The 23,152-nt window shown below is 39.2% G+C and overlaps 1 protein-coding gene across 6 annotated transcripts in view; it reads left to right on the top strand.

The window, feature by feature from the left end:
- The window catches only part of ARMH3 (armadillo like helical domain containing 3), a 140,032-nt gene that overhangs the window by 53,686 nt on the left and 63,194 nt on the right, over positions 1-23,152 (top strand). For all 6 annotated transcript variants that reach the window (XM_081157379.1, XM_081157383.1, XM_081157380.1 and 3 more), the window contains 3 exons: positions 11,932-12,014; positions 13,686-13,812; positions 22,134-22,209. In XM_081157379.1, coding sequence (XP_081013505.1) covers positions 11,932-12,014; positions 13,686-13,812; positions 22,134-22,209 — 286 coding nt within the window. The remainder of the gene's footprint in view (positions 1-11,931; positions 12,015-13,685; positions 13,813-22,133; positions 22,210-23,152) is intronic.

Below are 23,152 nucleotides of genomic sequence, written 5' to 3'. Positions count from 1 at the left end.
ACTTCAGGCAGAAGGGACATTGGGGAGGCAGCCTGCATTTAAATAATGTAGCTTTCCACAGTCTAAAAACATGGGTCGATATACAGGCAGATATATACTGGCATTTTATATTCGACATTTTTCTATGGATCACAGTCCTTCTTACCCTTTCACTCTGCTGCATCCTGGGTGATAAGTCATTATTTTTATCACCATTTGTTGGGGAGGGAGTGGAGGTATAGAAGGGTAAGAGACTTACTAAGGATCATGGAACCAGACACTAAACAGAGTCATGATTAGAACTTAGAGTTCCTGACTCCTTTGCTCAGACGCAGATCACTAGGCAACATTTGCCTCCCTGCAGGAAGAAAGATCCCCAAAGCCCCCAAAACAATTTGTTCAGTTCCACTGTGCTAAATAGCATCCGAAGCATTCAGAACTTTGTGAAAAAAGAGAAATTGTATATTGCCTGACCTTTCAGATACCTACTGGGGAAATGAAAAACCCAGAAAGTCACAGCTTTCTGGATCCAGCTAGCTCTGTCATCACTGACAGAAGCCTGTGATTTCATGGTTTATGTACACCTTGAGACTAGAAATTGAGAGCCTTTCATTGGAAGCTTGTTATACTATAGATATTGTCATATCGGACTGAAAATTTTCGAGAGAAAGAATGACCTGAGCCATAGATTTATTTGGCAGTTCCTGTATAGGTATAGCTTTGACTGGTAGCCTCTCCTGACTATGGGAAACTATCCTTTGAACTTTTGTCTGCTTCTTTTAGTTTAGTTTCTTTTTAAAACTTTTTATATTGATATAATTATAGACTCACAGGAAGTTGCAAAAATAGTAGAGAGTTTTTGTGTCTGTGTCCTTCACCTAGCTTCTTCTGATAGTGACATCTTATATAACTACATTATTGCTGCTTTTAGTTTTGAAGAGGTTATCCAGGTGGGAAAGAACATAGCAGTAAACAGCTAGAGTAGATGGAAGAGGAATTTTGGCAGCTGTTATTGCTATTTTGTTTTTAAAATTGCTTTTTAAATTGTTCTTCCTCTTTCCCCCCAGTTTTCTCTGATTTAGGGGAATATGTTATAAGACATATGCTAGGCTTGATGTACCTAATTAAGACTGCTCTAGCTTCCATGTGCAAAAAAATGGAGGCTTTTTATCTTCTGTGGATAATCTGTTCTTCTCAAAATTAGAGTGTTCTAGTATAGGCCATTAGAAGGTATTTCTCTGTTTCCATAATTTTGTTATGAAAGATTCTGTACAGCAGTATAGAAAGCCCCAGGACTGGAAAAGAATGCCAGGAAACTCTTTCTTTCCCTTCAAATCACTACATTTGGCTAAATCCAAAATTTACACTAATTTGAATCTTTCTCTTATCTCTTCAGAAACTTGGCAGAAGAAAAGATAAGAATTTCTAACAGGTTTAGCCTGTTAGAAGGAGAAAAAGATTTCCACCTAAAAACCCCTAAAAGAGTGAGCAATCTCTGTTCTTTTCTCTGCTCATGAAGTCACTTCCTATCCAGAGGCCCATTAGCATCTTGTCAACTTAAAGAGACAGAGGAAGGAGTAGCTATGCTTTTGTTGCTGTGCCTATCCTGGTGAAAACAGACACAATGGTTCCAGGCTGCCTTTCACTATTTGAGCCAAATTAAGCAGAGACAAGGTTGAATCACATATGAGTGTTTATTCTAATAATGCAGGCAGTATGGGGAGAGCAGTCGATCACCCTGGAAATTCTGCTCTGACTCCTCTTGCCAGTTAGCTGATTATATACAGTGAGGGAGAGGATAACTACATGCAGCTGCGCACTACAAGTGTAACAGGGAAAAGGGAGAGGAGGGTCTTCAGTCCAGCTCTCAGGAGCTCAAAGTCTGTTAATAAGGTGACTAATCTTCTGTGATGTTACAGACAGCTCAGCGGGTTCCTGGGACCCAAGAATGGTCAGCGTTCCTGAAGCAAACTCCCAGAGGGGGTCAGGGTCCAGGCACAGCAGCCAAATCAAAGTATGTCCTGTCCTTGGTTTGTTCTCAAAATGTATTTCTTTTCTGAGTAATGGACCCATTGAGGCATCTTATCTTTTTACAGCCTTGTTTCATTCTCCAGTTTCCCAGAGTCTGTAAGAAAACTTATCTATAGTTAGTAAGGTAAATAATTATTATTCAACTATGGGTCTATTCTTACTATGTGCCCTTCTCCACTATCACTAGTTCTAAAGGAACATATAATTTGGTTTCATTGGAATCCTCGTTTCCTGGATCTGAGTGAGCAGGACAAGTCTGTTATTGGTTTTCATTCATTTTGGCAGGAAGTAAAGTTTTTGGATCTACGTCAGACACATGGTCTCATTGACTATTTAGACTTCTTAAAGAGTGATTTAAGAAATCACTCTTGGCTTCTGAGCATGCTTAGTTAGAGGCAGCTACACAGGAATGAGGTATGTGGGATCCTGTATTTCCCAGAGTCTAAGTTCCATATGGAAACTTCCACATAAAAGCGCATTGACAGGATTAAGAAGAGGGTGGGCGTTAACTGTGAGGGTTGCAGTGTTCCAAGTAAATGGGAAACTGGAGGTAGTTGAGAACCATATTTTTCCTTTTAGTGGATATACTTCAACAACAAGGAAAATGGTAAGACAATCTAACTTTCATTTAAAGAAAGGATCTTCCTTCCAGTTCATCTAGAGGCATGTGAAGCCTTTAGGCAGTGCAGCCTGTTGATGTACTGACCTTTTTTTTTTTGTTGTGGTAAAATACACATAACATAAAATTTACCATTTTAGCCATTTTTTAAGTATATAGTTCAGTAGTATTAAATATATTCACATTGTTGTACAGCCATCACCACCATCTTTCCCTGTAACTCCTGTCATCTTGTTAAACTAAAACTCTGTACCTATTAAACAATAACTTTCCATTCCTTCTTTCCACCAACCCCTGGCAACCACCAGTCTACTTTCTAGGTACCCCATATAAGTGGAATCATACAGTCTTTGTCTTTTTTGAGGCTTATTTCACTTAACATAGTGTCCTCAAGGTTCAAGAAATCAGATTCTGCCCTTCCTCAGAGTTTGCTGGTTTTATTATTGTTCTTGTTTGTTTTTTGTTGTAGGCTGTGTTGAGGATCAACTTGAGCTGTAAACTTAATGTCTTCTTAGATCTCTTTTGAGCCTTTTCTTGGGCATGCGCAGTCACTTTCTAATTTTCCCTGTATGTGCAGTTGGGTTTTTTTGTTTTTGTTTTGTTTTTTAACCCTCACCGGAGAATATTTTTCCATTGCTTTTTCAGATAGAGTTGGAGAGAGAGAGAAACATCTGCGTGAGAGAGACACATCAATTGGTTGCTTCCCACATGTGCCCCGACTGGGGCCAGGATCGAGCCTGCCACCGAGGTACATGCCCTGGGCCAGAATCAAACCAAGACTCTTCAGTTTGAGGGTCAGTGCTTGAGGACCGACCACGAGGCTATATTTTTTCCATTGATTTTTTTAGAGAGAATGGAAGGTGGGGGAGGAGGGGAGAGAAACATGTCTGTGAAAGGGTCACATCTATTGATTACCTCCCTTACCTACCCTAACCTGGGCCAGGGATTGAACCTGTACCCCAGGTATATGCCCTTGACCAGGAATCAAACTCAAAACCCTTTGGTATGCTTTAACCACTGAGCCACACTGGCCAGGGCAGTGTCCAGTTTTTTAAAGGGGAAATGTGAAAAATGAAGGTGAGGGGAAAAGGGTACTGGCCCTTTAAATCTCCTGGAAGTCACTTATCTGGAGGGGGAAGGGCTTGCAACAGTGGGGGACGTGCAACAACAATGGCTGCCCACCTCTTTGCACCCCTAGGATCAGAAGCAGCAATCAACCATCAGAGCACACATCCCTAATATTAGGAGGACAGGATCATTTTTGCGCAACCTAGCTTCCACAAGATGTGTGCAAGCTGCTCGACAAACAAGTGTACAGCTCTTTCCACATGGCTGAGGGTGGAGAATGGGTAGCTGCTACTGTGCTAAGAGCTTAAATGGACTGAAATTAACCAAAATATACCACCCAAGTCTTCTGGAACCTGCAAATTTTCATTAGCGTCCAGAGCTCCAAAATAGTTAATCAGACAGATTCTGCCAGTGCAATTATTGTCTAGGTGTGAAGAGAGAGTCCTGGTGTTTCCTACTTTGCCATTGTCCCAGAATCTTTCCACTGGATGTACTGACTTTTGTGCAATGTTCACCTGGAGAGGTTCATAGCTTGCAACCAAAGTCAACTCATTTTCTTGTTTGAATTGTTTGTCTCTGTTTCAGGGGGGGTGCTTGGGTTTGCAGTCAGACAGATGCCTGTATTCTGAGAAGCCACCTAGTGTATTTTTAAATTATTCTACTGGTAGATGCTAGCTTCTAAATCCTTCCTGCGCCACATGGCTGATTGACAGTGAGCCTACTGGGCTGGCAGTGTCCCTGGGTAATTGGTGATTTTGTCCAGAGATGCTAGAATTGGGTAGTTTATAGTGCCTCTGGGGTTTTGGAGGCATTGGCTTGTTACACTAGTGCTATTTCTAGTCTGTCCTTTGAGTTCCTCTACCTCCCTCCTAAGCAAGTGAGATGCTAATATTTCTCTCCTATCAGTCACTGTGAAATTATTTATCCATTTCCCCTAATAAGCGGGTTTTGATTTGGGGTCCGTGGCGTCTTATCCTAGCTCCATGCCAGGCCACAAAATAGGGCCTGGCAGAGTCTTGTCTTTGCTTTGTATCTCTTTCTCTTCATAGCATGTAAAAGCTGTTCAAACAGCTCTCTCTGCCCTGAATCTTCCGAGACATTTATTTGTGCTCTGCTGGAGGCTCTCTGTCTCCTTCCTGTTTTTAATCTTATTTAAATGTCATTCAGTTGGGTTTGTAATTAAACCTCCCCTCTGCTTCTCTGAGGCATGCATCTGAGGTATCACTTAATTGTGTCTTTCCGTGGTTGGCTTGTTCCTCTGTGCACCTGGTTTACCTCAATGTGGGGGACAGGTTTAGTCCTGGATAAGTTCCCATATCCATTATTCATTCTATTCTCCTACATGGCAACACAATTTGCTCAACCTTCTTTCCCTCCCCTTGAATTCAAAGCAGGATAAAATCTGAGAAAGTCTTCATGATGTAGGTACATAAATGCTAGGAAAGGGGACCTTAAGTGTAAGGTGGCAGGATTCTCAGGTGATGGTACTGAACTCTTCCCAGTTGAAAAATATATTGGTTGTCTCTGCCTCTGGGAATTCACTTGGGATTCCAGGAACCATCAAAGTACTACCTGTTCCTCACTCACCTTCCCAGAATCTGCACACTGTCCTTTATTCCACTTCTGTCTGCATATAGTAAAGTCAGAACTGCTGTACACTGCTGCCATACTTGATGTGCAAGATTCCCCAAGGAAAGGAGCTTGGGTCAATGCTAAGTGTGAAACTGACAGTTGCCTCCAGTAGAGAGTCAAAAGAGGCAGCAATTGCAGTCAATTTGTAGTTCCTGAAAAAGAGCCCAGAAACTAAGTTTTCAAAGTGCCTAATGGAAAAGACCTTCCAATGAAGAAACTATGTGTATGGAGCACCCACTTCCCTATAACATAAACATGTTGAATGTGTAACATAATACCTCAAATATTGCACTGACATACTTCTCTATTTTTCACTCAGGTTAAGAGTGTTTGGAGCCGGGTATCTGGAGTCTCACTTAGTAGAGATAACAAAGATTAGGAGTCAAACCCAGGATCCCCAAGGATTTCCTAGAATATTGTTGGTGCTTCAGTGCATTGGTGGCTTTGTGAACTTTGATTATTATTCTGAATACCGCCATAGGTTTGTCTCGAAGGCTGCCCAAGGTTCATTTTGAATTTGCATTCCTGCCCAAGAGTTCATAGCTCTCTGTTGATTGAATATAGTTGGCTCCTTTCCTTTCCCCATCAAAGAGGAAAACTTTTGTTTATTTGGCCCCGTGCTTATAACTATGTACTGTGATGTGAATTTCAGCTGCTAGTCAGTTATGCTGAGGTTGTAGAAAGTTGAGATGGAGTGTTTCTGGAGATCATGGTAGTACCTGTGGAAAGAAAAACATTGACCTCTTGTTTGTTTGTTTTTTTAAACAAAATTTTTAAGTGTACAGTTCAGTAGTGTTAAATACACTCACATTGGTATGCAACCATCTCCACTTTCCATTTCCAGAATTTTTTCATCTTCCAAACCAAAACTCAAACAATAACTCTGCACTCCTCCCTCTCCCACCCCTGGCAACCACCATTCTACTTTCTGTCTCTACATTGGTATACAAATACTTGTTTGAGTCCTTGATTTCAACCTCTTGTTTTTGAGATCCTACAGGTTAAAGTATCCTAGGTCAGTGTACTGAAATTTTGAGATGCTTGCAAGAGAGATGGGCTTGAATTTATAGGATGTTGTTGTTGGTCACTTTGCTCTGTGAGGGGCTGATTAGTGGAGTTCTGACTAAAGTTAAGGTTTTGGGTAGCAAAAAGGTATTAGCCCTAGATAGCTAGCTCTTCTACCCTCAATAAAGGTTTTTTTTAAAATTGAAGTTTAGGAGGAACTAGTACATTTTCAGCAGGGGGAGTTCATGCACCTTCTTCCCAGTATGTTGCCCTTGATGGGGTTTAGGGCAAATCACCCCAAAATATGCCATTTTGGCATATTGATTATTTTGAATTTAAGTTACTTGAGAAACAGCAGGTGCAAGCAAGAAGAACACTCTGACCTGCCTTTGTCCTCCTGAAAGGAAATAAATTTCCCATTTGAAGGTGTCCTCTGTATAGTAGGAGAGTAGAAGGTATCCTTACCGCCAGAGATAGGGAATTCAATTTTTAAAAAATTGATTTTAGCCCCCCAGTGTGGCTCAGTGGTTGAGCATCGACCTATGAACCAAGAGGTCATGGTTCGATTCCCAATCAGGGCACGTGCCTGGGTTTCGGGCTCAATCCCCAGCAGGGGACGTGCAGGAGGCAGCTGATTAATGACTTTCACTCATCATTGATGTTTCTCTCTCTCTCTCCCTTCCTCTCTCTGAAATCAATAAAAACATACTTAAAATTTTTTGATTTTAGAGAGAGAGAAGGTTGGGTGGGGTGGAGAGAGAAACATCAATTTGTTGTTCCACTTATATATGCATTCATTGGTTGAATCTTGTACATGCTCTGACTGGGGCTCAAACTCACAACCTTGGCGTATCAGGATGACACTCCAACCAACTGAATTACCTGGCCAGGGCTAAACAAACTTTGTTACTTCATTAATTTTCTACTCTAAACAAAAACCCCTTTATTTTGTCAAATCTTTGCAAATATTGTTTCTTTGTCTAAGAAGTATGAAAGCTGCCTGCTTTGGTAGCTTCTTAGAGCCTCATATCTATGGGGTTCCCATATGTATTAAGTTAAATGTGATTGTTTTTCTCCTGTTAAACTGCCTCGTGTCAATTTAATTATTAGACCATCCAAAAAGAACTTAGAAGGGTAGAATAAAATTTTTTCCTCCCCAATATCCTTAATGCAGTTTAGCTCCAACTAGCTATGTGGCTTTGGGCAATTTATATAACCGTTTTGAATTTCAATTTGGTCAGCTGTAAATTGGGACCAGCAATACCTACTTTATTGGATAGTTAAGAGGATTCAGTGAGAATAATACACTTGAAGTGCTTTACATAATACCTAGCATCTAGCAGACACCTAATAAATGTTACCTCATTGCCATTTGTGACCATTGTGTTTTTCTCTTTGAAAAAAATGAATGCAATTTGGGGGAAGTGATTTCTGTAATTAAGTGTCTCTTAAGGTATCAGGTAGAGGGCAGTAGAAAAGGGGAAGGTTTGTGATACTTTGTGAGCTTATGGCACAGGTATTGTAGTTGTTGTCACTCAGGAGGAATATATGATGCATTTCTCTGTGTGATGTGTTTGGCATTGGTGCTTTGGGGCAGCCTCCTCACTCCTGAGGCTGTGGAGGATGAGGGCCAACGAGATTGGCTTACTAAGGCCTGGAAAGTCTCACACACCAAGTCCTTGACAAAAAAGATACTCTCTGTAATAAGCTGTGTGATTCTGGTTTGCGAGGATGAGCGGCCACAGCTCACCTAATGGGCAAAACTGTTTACTCAGTATTGAGTTTCTATAACATAGGCTATTCTTTGGAAATAACTCAGATTAAGGGTCAAGTCTTTCGTGAAGAAGAGTTTGTATCAGCCCCTTCTCCCCTGCCCTGCTTACTTTTTAAAATTATTCTTTAAAAATTGGAAACAATAAATCAAAGGTTTAAATTAAAAAGAAAAAAAGTGCACCCTTATCTTTATAATGACTACATGTATTGTACTTAATGCCAAACTCTTATAGGCATATGACTAATTAACAATATTATGTTTATACAACCAACTCCTTATGTATTATAGTTATCTTAACTCTTCTCTCAATATACTTCTACTTCTGTGACAGTGTTTGAAACAGTTTGGCTGGTAATATGCCCAGATGGCATCAAGTAGACAAGTGGATCAAGGGCAGTTTTCTAAAAATGTGTGTGGGTGGAGAGTGGTAAACCAGGAGCCAGCCTGGATGAGCTCTGTGCTACTTGTGTGTTGGCACTGAGATCCTTAGTGCCAGTTCTTTATTGTCCTTGAACCTGCCCCTGACATGAAGCTGTTCTCTTTTTTGCCTGTAGTTAAACCCTATGCAGAACTCTATACAATAATAGCTATGAATGAGTCTGGCTATAAATTGTTTATATCCACTTTTTTGTTTCAGTTCAGATTTTGCATAAAAAAAGGGATATCTTGCCTCCCTCTAAAATCCTGATCCAATTACATTCCATGTGCAGTATATAATTTTGAAGGTGGTGACTCTGAGTGAGGGAAATAGGAACAGTTTTAGTTGACAGTTAAATGCTGTTTTTGTGATTTTTTGTTTTTTAAGATACTAGGAGAGGAAACAGAGAAATGGAGAGAGGTGTGTGAGAGGTGAGATAAAAAAGAGAGAGATCAGAGTAGCTATAAAGGGCCTGCTGAGGTGGTTTATGCTGAAAAAAGCTACTGAGAGGCTTTAGTGTTGAGAGTGAGAAGTAGAAAGAGGTAATAATGAGGTGGTAAACACCTGTACTCTAAGTAGCTGAGGACTAAGAGAAAAAGGGAACCAAATAAATGAAAATAACCTGGAGCAGCCAGTAGGTGGAGAAAATTATAAACCAGAGTCCAGAGAAGTGTTGGTAACAGTAGAGTCAGCAAGTTTAAGCATACCGTTTATAGGTAAGCTTCCTTCCCTTTAACATTTAACGCCATCTGACACGTTTATTTGTTTAATCTTAATGGAATGGTAGAAAGAACACTAAACAGAAGACCAGGTTCTAGTTCCAGTTTAGTACCTAGCTAGTTGGGGTGTTAGGGGGAGAGAAAGTATTTTCTAATCCAAAAATGAGGGAATAGGATTAAATGACTTTTAATATCCTTTTGAGCTCTAAAAAATCTATAATCAGCTATGTTGAAGCCTCACAGACTTAGAACTCTCATCACAGGTGAGAGGATAGAAGATAATATGTATGTATTGATGCAAAGGACACTGAACAGTTGGTAGGTAGAATGAGTGCAAAGTCAGGGAGATGATGAAAGAAAAAAAAAAAGCACAATTTCATGAAATATTTGAGGCATTCTCAGCTGGAGAGGAATTGTGGTCCCTGATGTCAGAGGCTTGTGGGAGCCAATTTTAAGGTAGCTTTGTTCATTTTGGCTGCCTATTAAATTCCCTGTTGAGAATGGCTACTTCTAGGTGATAAAACCTTAACTCTTTTTGAAGGGGGTGGGGGTCTGACCTAAATTTTTAGGGGCAGAATGCAAGTACTCCCTGGCACTGACTCAGTATTACAGTGCCAGACTCTCCTAACTACTATTCAGCTCTGCTGATGTCTCTTGCAGTTGGGACACAGGTTGCCTCTTGGACTGTGCCAGAATTGCTCTCTTCCTCCCCTAATATTTATCAATTTGTCATCCCTGACTCTGAATCCCAGAGATCAAGACTAACTGTAGTCCAGCAGAGGGGCAATAAATCATTCTTTCCACATCCTTTTCTCCAGGTTTTGTGTCCCTTAATTATCACATAACCACTGCTGAAGTTGCATCTTTGTGCTCTGTGTACTGGGGACAAAAGTCCTCATTGATTGGATTTGTGCAAAAGCTGCTTTGTCTTTCTCTGGCCATTATGTTTTGCAGAGTGCCACATGTGCTACCCATCAATTCCTCTTTTCTCCTGTGAGTTTATAGAGTGTGATTGTCAGGTGATCCATCCTTTAACAGGCTTGTCTAAGCTCTGGGGTAGGAGCTGGAGTGGGCAGCTCTTAAATAACTCAGCAAAGTGATCTTCGTTAATGAGAGAGGTTTGGTCTGGGTTAGTTTTATATGAATTTTAGCTAGTCGCCTTCATTATCTGAGCTCCTGGTAGGAGCTAAGCAGGTTGTGTGATCCAGAATGGCCTCCCATGGAGCTTTTTTTCCCGTCCAGTTGAAAAGATCACTTGTTAACACGCCATATCAAAAGGTCTAGCTGCCTATCATTTGCCTTTCCATTATGAAACCTCAAAGAATTTGAGTTGGGGCAGGAGTGAAGAGTTCATAAATGAGGATACCTCCCTCCTTCATCCCTAGCAAGGCCCTTTTGCTATTTGAGGGGAAGATTCAGTCTTTGTAAACAGAATGTAGACAGTCTCTTGTACTTATCCTTGCCTGCTGCTGCTTTACTGTACCTCTGCTTTTAGAGGATTGAGAGTGAGGGGTGGCAGGCAGCAAGTGTTCAGAGTTTTACTCCTACTCATTATTCCCTGCTGTTTCAAATCAAAGCCCATGTCTCTTCTCTAAGAGTAGTCAACTTCACACAAAGCTCAGACAGCATGGGAGAACGAGACAGCATGGGAGAATGGACTTCTTTGCTGGCAAAGAAGCAGATATCGTCTTAGAAAAGGAGAGGTCAAGCCTTTTTTTGTGTCTGTGGAAGTGAGGAGGGTTGAGGGAAATAAGACAGGAGGACCACCGATTGCTGGCAGCTGCCAAACCCCTTCTTTATAGCTTCTTATTAAATAGGGGTGCTAAGACAGCCAGTAGTCATGAGGAGCACAGAAGCAGGATTCATTTCACAGTCCTTGGTGAAAGAGTATAAGGCAGTTGATAATTTCTTTTATGCTTAACATTTTTGTAAAATGTCTTTAAAGCGGCACTGCTAACCTAGGGACTTGAAACTATCTTTACTGAGATTGTTTGGGTTTTAGCAATCTCTCCCCTCAATAAGGATTGCCAGGAAGAAAGAGGACCTTTTCGGTAAGTGTCACGGTTGAGAAAGGACAGAGCAGAGCTGCGCTTTTGTTTGAACAGTTAGAACAGTTAAGAGCTTTATTTTTCTCTTCATGAGCTCTCTTCCCACCCTGAGCTGAAGCCCAGGTGTAAGTTCTACAAAATAGCTGGCACATCTGGTGTCCAATTAGAATTGAAAAATGTCCCTCTTAGCAATGATGTTTGAAACAGACACAGCTAAAACTTGGTGATATGAAATGCTAGCAGCCTACGGTGAGAGGGCGACCCTCATTTTGACTTGTAAATTGAACAAATTTGTTGGGGAAATAACCATGCTGGAGTAAATTTGGAACACTTATGATGGATTTTATAGTCAAATTTCTAAGCTTAAGTGCTATTTAAGAAGTGGGAAAAAGAAGATTTTTAAAATCCTTCTATGGACGGATAAGCAGACATGTGCTTGGGAAGGTCAGTACTTTCTTCAAATACACCCACCTTACCTGCTTTTGAAAAGTGCTTAGTAGCTGTGACTTACTCATTTTTGCCCTGTTTGGATTTCTGTAGAGCTAGTTGATTTTCATGGCTTTCATCTAACTTAATTGATTATACTTTGAATAGCTTGTTGATGTCTTTTATTTTTCTTCTCTCTCTTTTTTTTTTAGCATTGATAAATTTGCTGAAGTTCCTTATGTCAAATGAGACTGTACTTTTGGCCAAACACAACATTTTTATGTTAGCCCTTATGGTGAGTAACCAAAAACTATTTCTTTTTCTGAAGATATACCCCAAGGCAGAAGTGGGCTTGTTTGAAACAGGGGCTGGGTTCTGGGGACTAAGCCATAGGAGGAACCAGGCTTTAATTTCCTTTTGGATCAGAATCTCTATATTGGCGCTCTCCACTCTCACCTATGTCTTTGGTAAATCTGGGACTGTTTTTCTTTCTTTTTTTAAATCCTCACCCCTGAGGATATTTTTTCCATTGCTTTTCAGAAAGAGTGGAAGTAGGGGGTGGGGGGGGAGGGAGAGAGAGACAGTAGCATCAGTGTGAGGGAAACACATCAATTGGTTGCTTCCTGAACGTGCCCCAATCGGGGCTGGGGATCGAGCCTGCAACTGATGTACATGCCCCTGGCCAGAATTGAACCCAGGATCCTTCAGTCTGCGGGCTCACGCTCTAACCACTGAGCAAAGCTGGCTAGGGCTCTTTTTTTAAAAAATCCTCACCCAAGGATATGTTTTTGTTGATTTTAGAAAGAAAGAGAAAGGGAGAGAGAGAGAGGAACATTGATCAGTTGCCTCCCATATGGACCCCAACCAGGGATCAACCCCACAGCCTGGGTATGTGCCCTGATTGGGAATTGAACCCGAGAACCTTCGCTCTAACCACCTGAGCCACACTAGCCAAGGTGGGACTCTTTCTCTTTCATGAGAGTATATTGTCTGGCAGGAGCAGGTATAGGTCAGATCTCTGTGTATGAGTATGAACCTTGATCCCAACTGAGAGGCTACTATACTACTGGACCTATGTTGGTACATAGCAAAGCCTCTAGAGGTTTTCCCAGCCAGATGAGTGGTTCCATAATGACTGCACTTGGTTTCTGAGTGACGTTGCAGATGCCTGCTTATCTGACTAGTTACTTGGAGTAGTGGGAGGGCATTGTGCCTTCTTTTTTTTTTTTTTTAAATATATCTTTATTGATTTCAGAGAGAGGAAAGGAGAGGGAGAGAAAGAGAGATAGAAACATTAATGATGAGAGAGTCATTGATTGGCTGCCTCCTGCACACCGCCCACTGGGGACTGAGCCCACAACCCAGGCATGTGCCCTGACTGGGAATTGAACTGCGATCTCCTGGATCATAGGTCGATGTTCAACCACTGAGCCACACTGGCCAGGCGGCATTGTGCCTTTTTACTGTCTTTTTAGTATATTACCCAGTGTGTTCATAAGTGTTTAACATTTTGGGGGGAAAAGTCCTGATTTATGTATTTTGCTGATTTCCATGGTAAAACTACATTCTTCATGGTCAATTCTAAAGTTATCAAAGTGACATCATTGAATGCAGAGTTGGGAAAAGATGAGCAGTAACACACCATTATATGATATTCCCACCACACCAGGTGTAAGAGGTGTAAATTAATCTCAAGAGCATAAATAATACTAAAAGAAAGTAATTAGGAAGTGTTGAGTTTTTATTTATTACCTTCATATTAATATAACTTATTGAATTATAAGTTTATATAATTTTTAAAAAATAATGGCTTTGTTTAACAACCAGCTCACAAAATTCCTGCAAGTTTAACAATCAGCTTTTGCAAGCCAGTAAGAGCTGGCTGCAGTACGAGTGATATGACTGATAATACCCTTCTAGTCTTCATAGTGTGATACCTGTATATGGGCTTTTGCTTCTTTTTTAGATTGTGAACCTATTTAATATGTTTATCACATATGGCGACACATTCCTGCCTACCCCCAGCAGCTATGATGAACTCTACTATGAGATTATCCGCATGCACCAGAGCTTTGACAACCTATACTCCATGGGTGAGCTGTCTTTTCTTTTTAATCTTCTCTCCTCTTTTTTCTTTTTGCTCCTCTCTCTGCATCAGCTGTGATTTTTAGCATATAAGAGGAAAAGACGACAAAAGATTCTGTAGTTGCTTGGTGCCCTTACTTGGCATAAAAATATAGTGGTCTCCTCTTCTCAGGCAATAGGAAGGAATATGTGGACTTTTTTGCCTTCAGGAACTCAAAATTCATCTTAGTAGAAAGCTAGTTAGCAGCCCTGTAGCCCTTTCTTTAAGTTTGGGGAGAAAGAGAGAATAGGGAGGCTTGTGGATTTAGTTAATGCAGTGAGATGGGAGTGAAAGAGTGGGTGGGAATTGACAGCGGCAAGTAGAAGAGCTTGGATTCCAAAAGAAGAACATTGTGTGATTTGAGAAGGTACAGGATTTTAAGGAGTTTTAATGTACCTATGTATTTTTAGCATAACTTACAAGAGGAAGTGGGCATTAGATAAAAATCTTTCTTGCAGATCTTTTGGTGACTGGCTCACTGAAAATTTACTCTTTGGCCATAGTGAGTATAACTACAGGGTGGGGCAAAAGTAGGTTTACAGTTGTTCATATGGAAAATAGTACAGTAATTAATAAATAATAATATAAGGATAAACTCGATGTTTTTCATATTCACAGCTAAAACCCTACTTTTGCCCCAGTTTATATTTCTGAAAGAGGTCATATATTCCTGTAAGTTTGAGTAGAGAGTCTAGTTAAATCTATCTGGAGTTTGAACAGTCAGGAAAGATTTCTATAGATTGCACAGAAACAGAAATTCACTTAAAGCTGCCTATTAAAATCCCCAACTTATTAGCTTTATTGAGGTATAATTGATATATAATGAACTGCACTCATTTAAAGTAGTATATGGCCCTAGCTGGTTTGCCCAATGGTTAGAGTGCCAGCCCGTGGAGCAAAGGTTCCTGTGTTTGATTTCGGCTTAGGGCATGTATTTCGGTTGCAGGCTCGATCCCCAGCCCTGGTTGGGGCACGTGCGGTAGGCAGCCAGTCGATGTGTCTCTCATGAGCATCAATGTTTCTCTCTCTCCCTTCCACTCGCTCTGAAAAGCAAAGGAAAAAATACCCTTGGGTGAGGATTAAAATAAATAAATTAGTGTACAATGTTTGATAAGTTTTGACATATGTATATGTACGTGAAGCTATCACATACATATACTTTCCAGGCTTCAGCACCCATTAATAGATGAATAAAGATGTCTTTCAATGAGGAAAGGAAAGAGAGTTGGAGTGGGGGAGATATTTTATAGAAGCCTGTCGTACCTGCTTAACCTGGCCATGAACAAAGTCAAATGAGATAAGTCCTTGTAGCTACAGCAACAAGATAAGAGAGGATATCTGGGAATGCTCAAATCTGCCAAGGGTATTAAAATGTTAACCTGGAGAACACAAATAGGAAAGTGGAATGTTCACTAAATCAAGCACAGCAAACGGAGATATCATGTTTTAGTACTCTCTCCATTTTGTATGAAGTATAATAAAACTTCTGATGGAAAAAGCATTTTTTTAAGTCAAGTGTTTTGACTTAAGTCAAAGTATTTTATATATAGTAAAATTTATCCTTTTTAATGTACAGTTCTGAGTTTTGACAAATGCATGTAGAAGTGTAATTACCACAGAAATTCAAGATATAGGACTTTCATTATCTCCAAAATTTTTCTGGTGCTCCTGTGAGATCAACTCTTCCACCCACCCTCAATCACTGATCTGTTCCCTGTCGACATAGTTTTGCCTTTTCTAAAAAAAAATACATATGTACATGGACAACAATGTAGTGATTGCCAGTGGTGGTGGTGGTGGTGGTAGTGGTGGAGGGAGGTGGAGGAGGGTATAGGGCGGATAAATGGTGATGGAAGGAGACTTGACTTGGGGCGGTGAACACACAATACAGTGTGCAGATGATGTGTTGTAGAATTGTGCACCTGAAACCTGTATAATTTTGTTAACCAGTGTCATCCCAATAAATTCAATAAAAAGGAAAAAGTTTTAAATTTAAAAATTTAAAAAAAAAAAAAAGATATATATATATATATATATATATATATATATATATATATATATGGGATCATATAGTCTTTTGAGTCTGGCTTCTTTTAAAGAGTAATTTGTTTGAAGTTCACCCATGTTGCTGCATGTATCAGTAGTTCATTTCTCTTTATTATGGAATAATATTTCATTGTAGAAATATGCCAGTTTAGTTTATCTAACAGTTGAAGGACATTTGGGAGGTTTCCAGTTTTTAGCAATTATAAATAAAGCCTCTATAAATGTTCTTGTCCTCTTTGTGTGAGAGGTGCTTGGTAACGCATGTGGGTGTCATGTGGTGCCAGCCTGCTCTCCACAGAGATGGGATGGTGGCGGTCCCTGCGCCCCGGCCATCTGAGCACTGTTTACTGCTGCAGACCCCGGGTTCTTGGGCGGGTCTACAGTGCTTGGAGGGGCTATAGGATGTCCACCGGAGTGTTATTTTTGAGTAAAGCATGAGTTTTGGCAGCCCAGCCAGTGCCCCTTCACAGAGATTCACCACTAACCTGGGAGACCGAAAGCCTTCTGTTGGAGAAGGGCTGTTGAGATGCCTGGGATGCCTAGGTAATTAATGGTTCCTGCCACTTCAGGCTATGACAGGAAGAGCCACAGTCCTTTCTGGCTGCTATGGGTTTTGCTGATACCAAGGATGCTCTCTATCTGGTGTTGGGCAGATCCTAGGAACTTACATCTTTTCATTCATTAGCCAGTGTGAGCAGCTGTCAACAGAGAAAAAACTGCCTAGACATTTGGGAACACTTAAATATCAGTTAGCTTTTACTTCTATACTTTGTCTTAAACAAGTACTTGGTTTTATCAAAAGGATTCCAATAAAATATATTAAAGCACATAAAGTGAGGGGGGAAAAAGGAAAAAAAATGTACTTGTGCAGGGTTTTGTGTGAACACACGTTTTCATTTCACTTGGTTACATACCTATGAATAGGATTTTGGGATATTTGATAAGTATATGTTTATAAGAAACTACCAAACTGTTTTCCAAAGCGGATGTATTATTTTACATTTCCTTCAGCAATGTGTAGGAGTTGTAGTCACTCCATATCCCAGCCAGCACTTTTTTTTTTGGCTTCTTATAGGTGTGTAGCAATATCTCATTATGGTTTTAATTTGCATTTCCCTGATGAATAATGATGATGAACATCTTTTCCTGTTCTTATTTGCTATCCATATATCTCCTTTGGTGAAGTGTTTATTCAGATTTTTTTCTGATTTAAAAAAAAATTACACACCTATTTCATAGCAGCCCTATACACAGTAGCCAAGAGATGAAAGTAACGCAAATGTTCATCTATGGATGAGTGAATAAATAAACTGTGGTATATACATGTAATGGAATACTATGCAGCCTTCAAAAGGAAGGAAATCCTGTTATATGCTACAATGTGGGTGAACACTGAGAACATTATGGTAACTGAAATAAGCCAGTCACAAAAGGACAATACTTTATGATTCCACTTATGTGAGGTATCTAAAGCAAGTAGATACATAGATATAAAAAGTAGAATGGTGGTTACGTGGGGGAAGGAGGGAGGGTGCAAAGGGGTTTTTTGATAGGTGTTGAGCTTCAGTTCTCTAAGAAAATGGTTCTGGAGATCTGTTTCACAACAATGTAAGTATACTTAACACATTTTTATACTTAAAAATGGTTGGTTAAGATGGTAAATTTTATAATATGTACATTTTACCACAATTTAAAAAATCCACTAAACAAAACTCTAGACTTTATTTGGATTCTACCAATTTTGTCTCTAATGTCCCTTTTGTATTCCAGGGTTCTATCCATGTTGCCATATTACATTTAGTCATAATGTCTCTTTAGTCTCTTCTTCTCTGACAGCTTCTTAGTGTTTCCTTGTTTTTCATGACCTTGACAGTTTTGAGAAGAATCTTCCTCATTTTGGGTTTGTCTTATGATTTACTCACTGTTGGACCGGGGTTGTGGATTTGGGGGAAGAATGTCACAGGGACAGAGTGGCCTTTTCATTACATCAGAGGTATATGTTATTAACAAGACTTTTCAATGGTGATTTAACCTTGATCACTTGATTAGGGTAGTGTTTGCAATTTCTCTGCAGAGTTGTGTTTTATTTTCTTTCCATACTTTATTCTTTGGAAGCAAGTCACTAAATGCAGCCAACAGTAAAGGTAAAGTTGACAGTGGAGTGGTTAAGTTTCACCTCCTTAAGGGGAGAGTATCTACATAAATTATTTAGAATTCTTCTATAAGGAGAATTGGGTTGTGTATTTTCTTATTTTTGAGATATGAGCTTTCTCTGTATATTTTATATACTAGTCCTTCATCAGATAAGTGTTTTGCAAATAATTTCTCTGATTGTAGCTTGTGTTTTCATTTTCTTAACAATGTCTTTTGAAGGCATTTTTAATTTTGATAAATACAGTTTATTAAGTTTTCCTTTTATGGTTTGTGCTTTTTGTGTAGTATCTAAGAAATCTTTCTCTAACCCAAGGATAAAATGATTACTTCTTATCTTTTCTTCTAAAAGTTGTATAGTTTTAGAACCTTGCATTTAGGTCTAAGATTCATTTCAGGTTGATTTATTTGGGGTATACAAGTTTGTAGTTTTCTTTTCAATGCTACAAATTATTTAGTTTTTCATGGGTTGCTTAATTCTCCAGAGGCTATGGCAGTGAAGATGGACAAGGAAGTTGGATGAGCTGGTTCAAGCTGTGACTTGTCCTCTTAGTAGTTGTTCATCTCTTGTGTGTTCATTTATTTCTTCATTCCTCTCTGACCACCCCTCCTACTTACTCACCTACTCATACTGGATTGAGGTTCACATTTTGTATATGGATGTTCACTTGTTTCAGCACCATTTGTTGGAAGGACTGTCTTTCTCCATTGAATTGCTTTGGCACATTTGTCAAAAATTAATTGACCTTACATAGATAGGTATATTCCTGGACCTTATATTCTGTTCTGTTGATATCCAGGGTGGGGCAAAAGTAGGTTTATAGTTGTCATTTTCTTTCCTGGCTTTAGTATCAGATAATGTTGATCTCATAAAATAAATTGAAGAGTGTTCTCTCATCTTCTATTTTCTGGAAGAATTTATTTAGAAATGATATTATTTCTTCCTTAAATGTTTAGTAGAATTTTTCAGTGAAGCCAGCTGTGCCTGGAATTTACTTTCTTGGATGATTTTTAACTATGTATTTAATTTCTTTAATAGATGTAGGACTATATAAGTTATCTATTACTTTTGGAGTAACTTTTATTTTTTATTTATTTATTTTTTAAAAACATATCTTTATTGACTTCAGAGAGAGAAAAGGAGAGGGAGAGAGAGAGACAGAAACATCAATGATGAGTCATTGATCGAGCCTGCAACCCAGGCATGTGCACTGACCGGGAATCGAACCCCTTTCACCTGGATCCCAGGTCGACGCCCAACTGCCGAGCCACGCCCGGCCAGGCTGGAGTAACTTTTAAAAGTTTGTGTCTTTCAAGGAATTTATTTCATTAAGTTGTGAGTTTTATGGGCATATCATTGTTCATATGGAAAAGAATACAATAATTAATAAATAATCATACAAGAATAAACTCTGTGTTTTATGTACTCACAACTGTAAACCTACTTTTGCCCCACACTGTATATATCATAAAACATGTTCCTATTTTGGGGGTAATTTTCTTGAGTCTCTCTCTCTTGCTAAGTATGGGTATAGTTTATGTAACTTTTTTTTTTCATAGAAATTATGGTTGTTTCCAGTTTTTGCTATGACTTTTTAATAGCTGCATAATATATTATTTTTGTGTATCGTAATTTACTACATAAATGATTATATTAGCTTGAGGCTTTTGGGCATTTTGAAATAATTTTGCATTTAAATTTGGTAACTTAGGAAAGAATGTAAAAGCCTAAGGCATTTCCAAAGGAAATGCAGTGATGAGGTCATCTAGGCATCTGTTCACTAAGGAACAGAACTGATAGGATGTTATGGAGAAATAATCTGTAGACAGAGTTAAATACCTCTGTGAGGTAAGGAATAGAAAATTCATTTTAATTCCACGTTTAGGTTCGCACCATCAGAGAACTTATGATTTACTGGAGGATCTAGTGAAAAACAAACACATCTAGTTCTCACACTTGAGTTGAAAAAGTTATGTCTGACCTGCTGAAACAGTTTTATTTATTACTTGAATAGATTTGCACATACACTGGGTGAAACCTGAGTTCAGACTGTAGAGCTCTAACTTGGAACTATACCAAGTTCCCCTGCATTAAATCTTATAAATTAGAAAAGCAGCACTCTGGTAATATGTTTTATTAAGGCTTCTCTCTTCTCTTTCATAAAATAGTATGAATTTATAAAAATGATATTGCTAGAACAGATGGAGAGCAACCACATGAATTTTCTTTCCATATTACAGCCAAAAGCCCTTTGTCTGATAGAGCTGCTGCTACTACTCTTCTTGCTAGAGGAGTACTGATTAGGAGCAAGTAGTAATGATAATCAGATATAAAGTTCCTATGCAAATTGTTTACACATTTCTTAACATTAGTTAGGTTCCATCTTCCTTAGGGAAAGTCTCAGGCACATTCATTCATTTGTTTGGGAGGCAGTCTATTTAAATTAATAGTAGCTAATACTTATATAGCATTTACTATGTGCCAGGCACTGATCTAAGGCTTTATATATATTAACTTATTTAATTTTCACAGTAATCCTTTCATATGAGTATTGCTATTATCATCTAGTAAGTGGCAGGGGCTGGACTTGGATAATTGGCTTCAGAGTTCATACTCTTAACCACTCACTCTATAAATACAGGTTCTAGAGTCATTCCCTCCAGGTTCAAATGTATGAATGACCTTGATAAGTTACTTGTCTCCTCTGAGTGTCAGTTTTCTCATCTATATGCTATATTGCATATAACACAGCTTTATCCAGTTCCTGGCACATAGTAAACTCACTACATATTTAGCTCTTATTAGCATTAATTCATTAAAAACAAATACTTGAAGCACCCACCATGTGTTTTTTTCTTTTAAGGAGCATTGCTGGTTTGTCTCTTTTCTAAAATGGTATAGGTACTATAATGTATGATCCTGAAGCTCATAGCTAAAAGGGAATGTTCTATATTTCTGTCATCTCTACTCCTGGGGATAAGTGTGGAAAAGAGATAGAATTTGGTCAGAGAAGGGAAGAATATTCCTGTTGATTCATGTTGCAGGTCACACAATTAAGTCAGGAGAGCTAAAACAGGTTACTCCTTGATTAAAACATAACCACCCTCTATCTAGCAAGCTTATTTGTCCTTTTTGACCTAGGTTAGACCTTTAGGAGAAAGGTATATATGAAGCAGGAGAGGACAGTTAACTCAGCTGACCAATAACACTAAATCAGCCCTGGCCATTAGGGAAATAATTAATGTGGCAGCCAGGTTATTTTCATATCACCACCCTAGTATAGATTATGAAATAATGCAAAAACTAAGTATGGAAGCCTTTTAGTGAGGAGTGGAGGGAGGGAAATCCAAGGCAGAGTAGTTTGATAGAAAGTGAAAAAAATTCCTGTTGAAAATAAGCCCTTATATTTTCCTCTAGGACAGCGATTTTCAACCTTTTTCATCTCATGGCATACATAAACTAATTACTGAAATTCTGTGGCACACCAAAAAATAAATTATTTTTTTGCCAATCTGACAAAAAAAAAAAAGGTTTTGATTCATTATAATTTTGATTCATTCACACCGGATGGCTGTTGTGTTGGCTGTTGTCATTTTTTTATTTGACGATCTAAGGGAAAAGAGTTCAGTGCCCCTGACTAAGTAGGTCTTGTATGTTTAAAAAAATCTTGGAGCACACTGGTTGAAAATCACTGCTCTAGGATGAGGACATGTTATTTTATTTTTATTTTTAAAATATGTTTTTATTGATTTTAGAAAGAGAGGAAGGGAGAGAGAGAGAGAGAGATAGAAACACTGATGGAAGAGAGAAACATCGATGAGCTGCCTCCTGCACACCCCCTACTGGGGATTGAGCCTGCAACCTGGGCATGTGCCCTGACCTAGAATCGAACTGGCGACCTCTTGGTTCACAGGTTGATGCTCAACCACTGAGCCATGCCAGCTGGGTTAGGATGAGGACATTTTAAACAGAAAATTGGCACAGGCTCTGTTTGGTTATTCTAATAGTGCTATTCTGAGATGTGTCTTCATCTTCATATTTGTGTTTTATATCAGGGGTCTGACAGATTTTTGTTCTTTCCTTCTGTACAGTCCTGAGGCTTTCTACCAATGCAGGCCAGTGGAAAGAAGCTGCTAGCAAGGTGACCCATGCATTGGTTAATATCAGGTAAGGAATGAGATTTTTTCTCTTTCAGAGTTCCTTGGCTCATCCTGAGGTTTGTTGTACTTTTCTAAGTAGAGTGTGTTGAACACCACTACTATTTTAATCCCTTATGTCTGTAGGAGGGGAAGAAATTGTCGTACTTGATCAAGAACAGCAGGAGTGCATGAGACTTTCATTTTGTCATGTTGAAATAGCTTACAGAGCTGTTCTGTGAATTTTCTTACTCAGAGATGGTTGCAAGGTTTTTTCAGGCATCGTTATTGCCAAAGTATTTTCTGTGTATAGGCCATTTGAAAGCTTTTCTCTGAAAATTTTTTCTGTCATTCTCAGTTCAGAGAATGACTCATGGGAATCTGGAACTTTGACGTTTTGCTTTACATGGCTATTTCTATTTGTGGTAAACAGAGGCAAATGGAGCTCGTGGTGCTAAGTCATTTTAGGTTCCTTATGAAACAGCAAGGCAAATACAGAGTGCTGTAGGTATTGGATAAAACTGAGTCATACATGGAGTTGGTTTAGGGTCTTTTTCTTTTTTTTTAAAATATATCTTTATTGATTTCAGAGAGAGGAAAGGAGAGGGAGAGAGAGAGATAGAAACATCAATGATGAGAGAGTCATCGATCGAGCCCACAACCCGGGCATGTACCCTGACCGGGAATCGAATCCTGATCGCCTGGATCCTAGGTTGATGCTCAACCGCTGAGCCACGCCTGGCCAGGCTGGTTTAGGGTCTTAAGGAAATAGCACACACTCACCGGAGTGAGCTGTTTGTAAATGGAGAGAATGTGCTTTCAGTATTACGAAACCTAAAGCTGACTTTTCTTATATTCCTTGCTCCCTTTGTGCCTATCATTTTCCATTTTCTCAACAGTTATTAAATTGTTCTTGCAAACAACTGAAAAATTAACATTGAGTGGATGAGGCAAACCCAACAGATGGGGAAACT

This window comes from Miniopterus schreibersii (assembly GCF_964146895.1).
Source record: "Miniopterus schreibersii genome assembly, chromosome: 14".
In the NCBI taxonomy this organism is placed as follows: Eukaryota; Metazoa; Chordata; class Mammalia; order Chiroptera; family Miniopteridae; genus Miniopterus; species Miniopterus schreibersii.
This window is presented reverse-complemented; position numbering and strand designations above follow the sequence as displayed.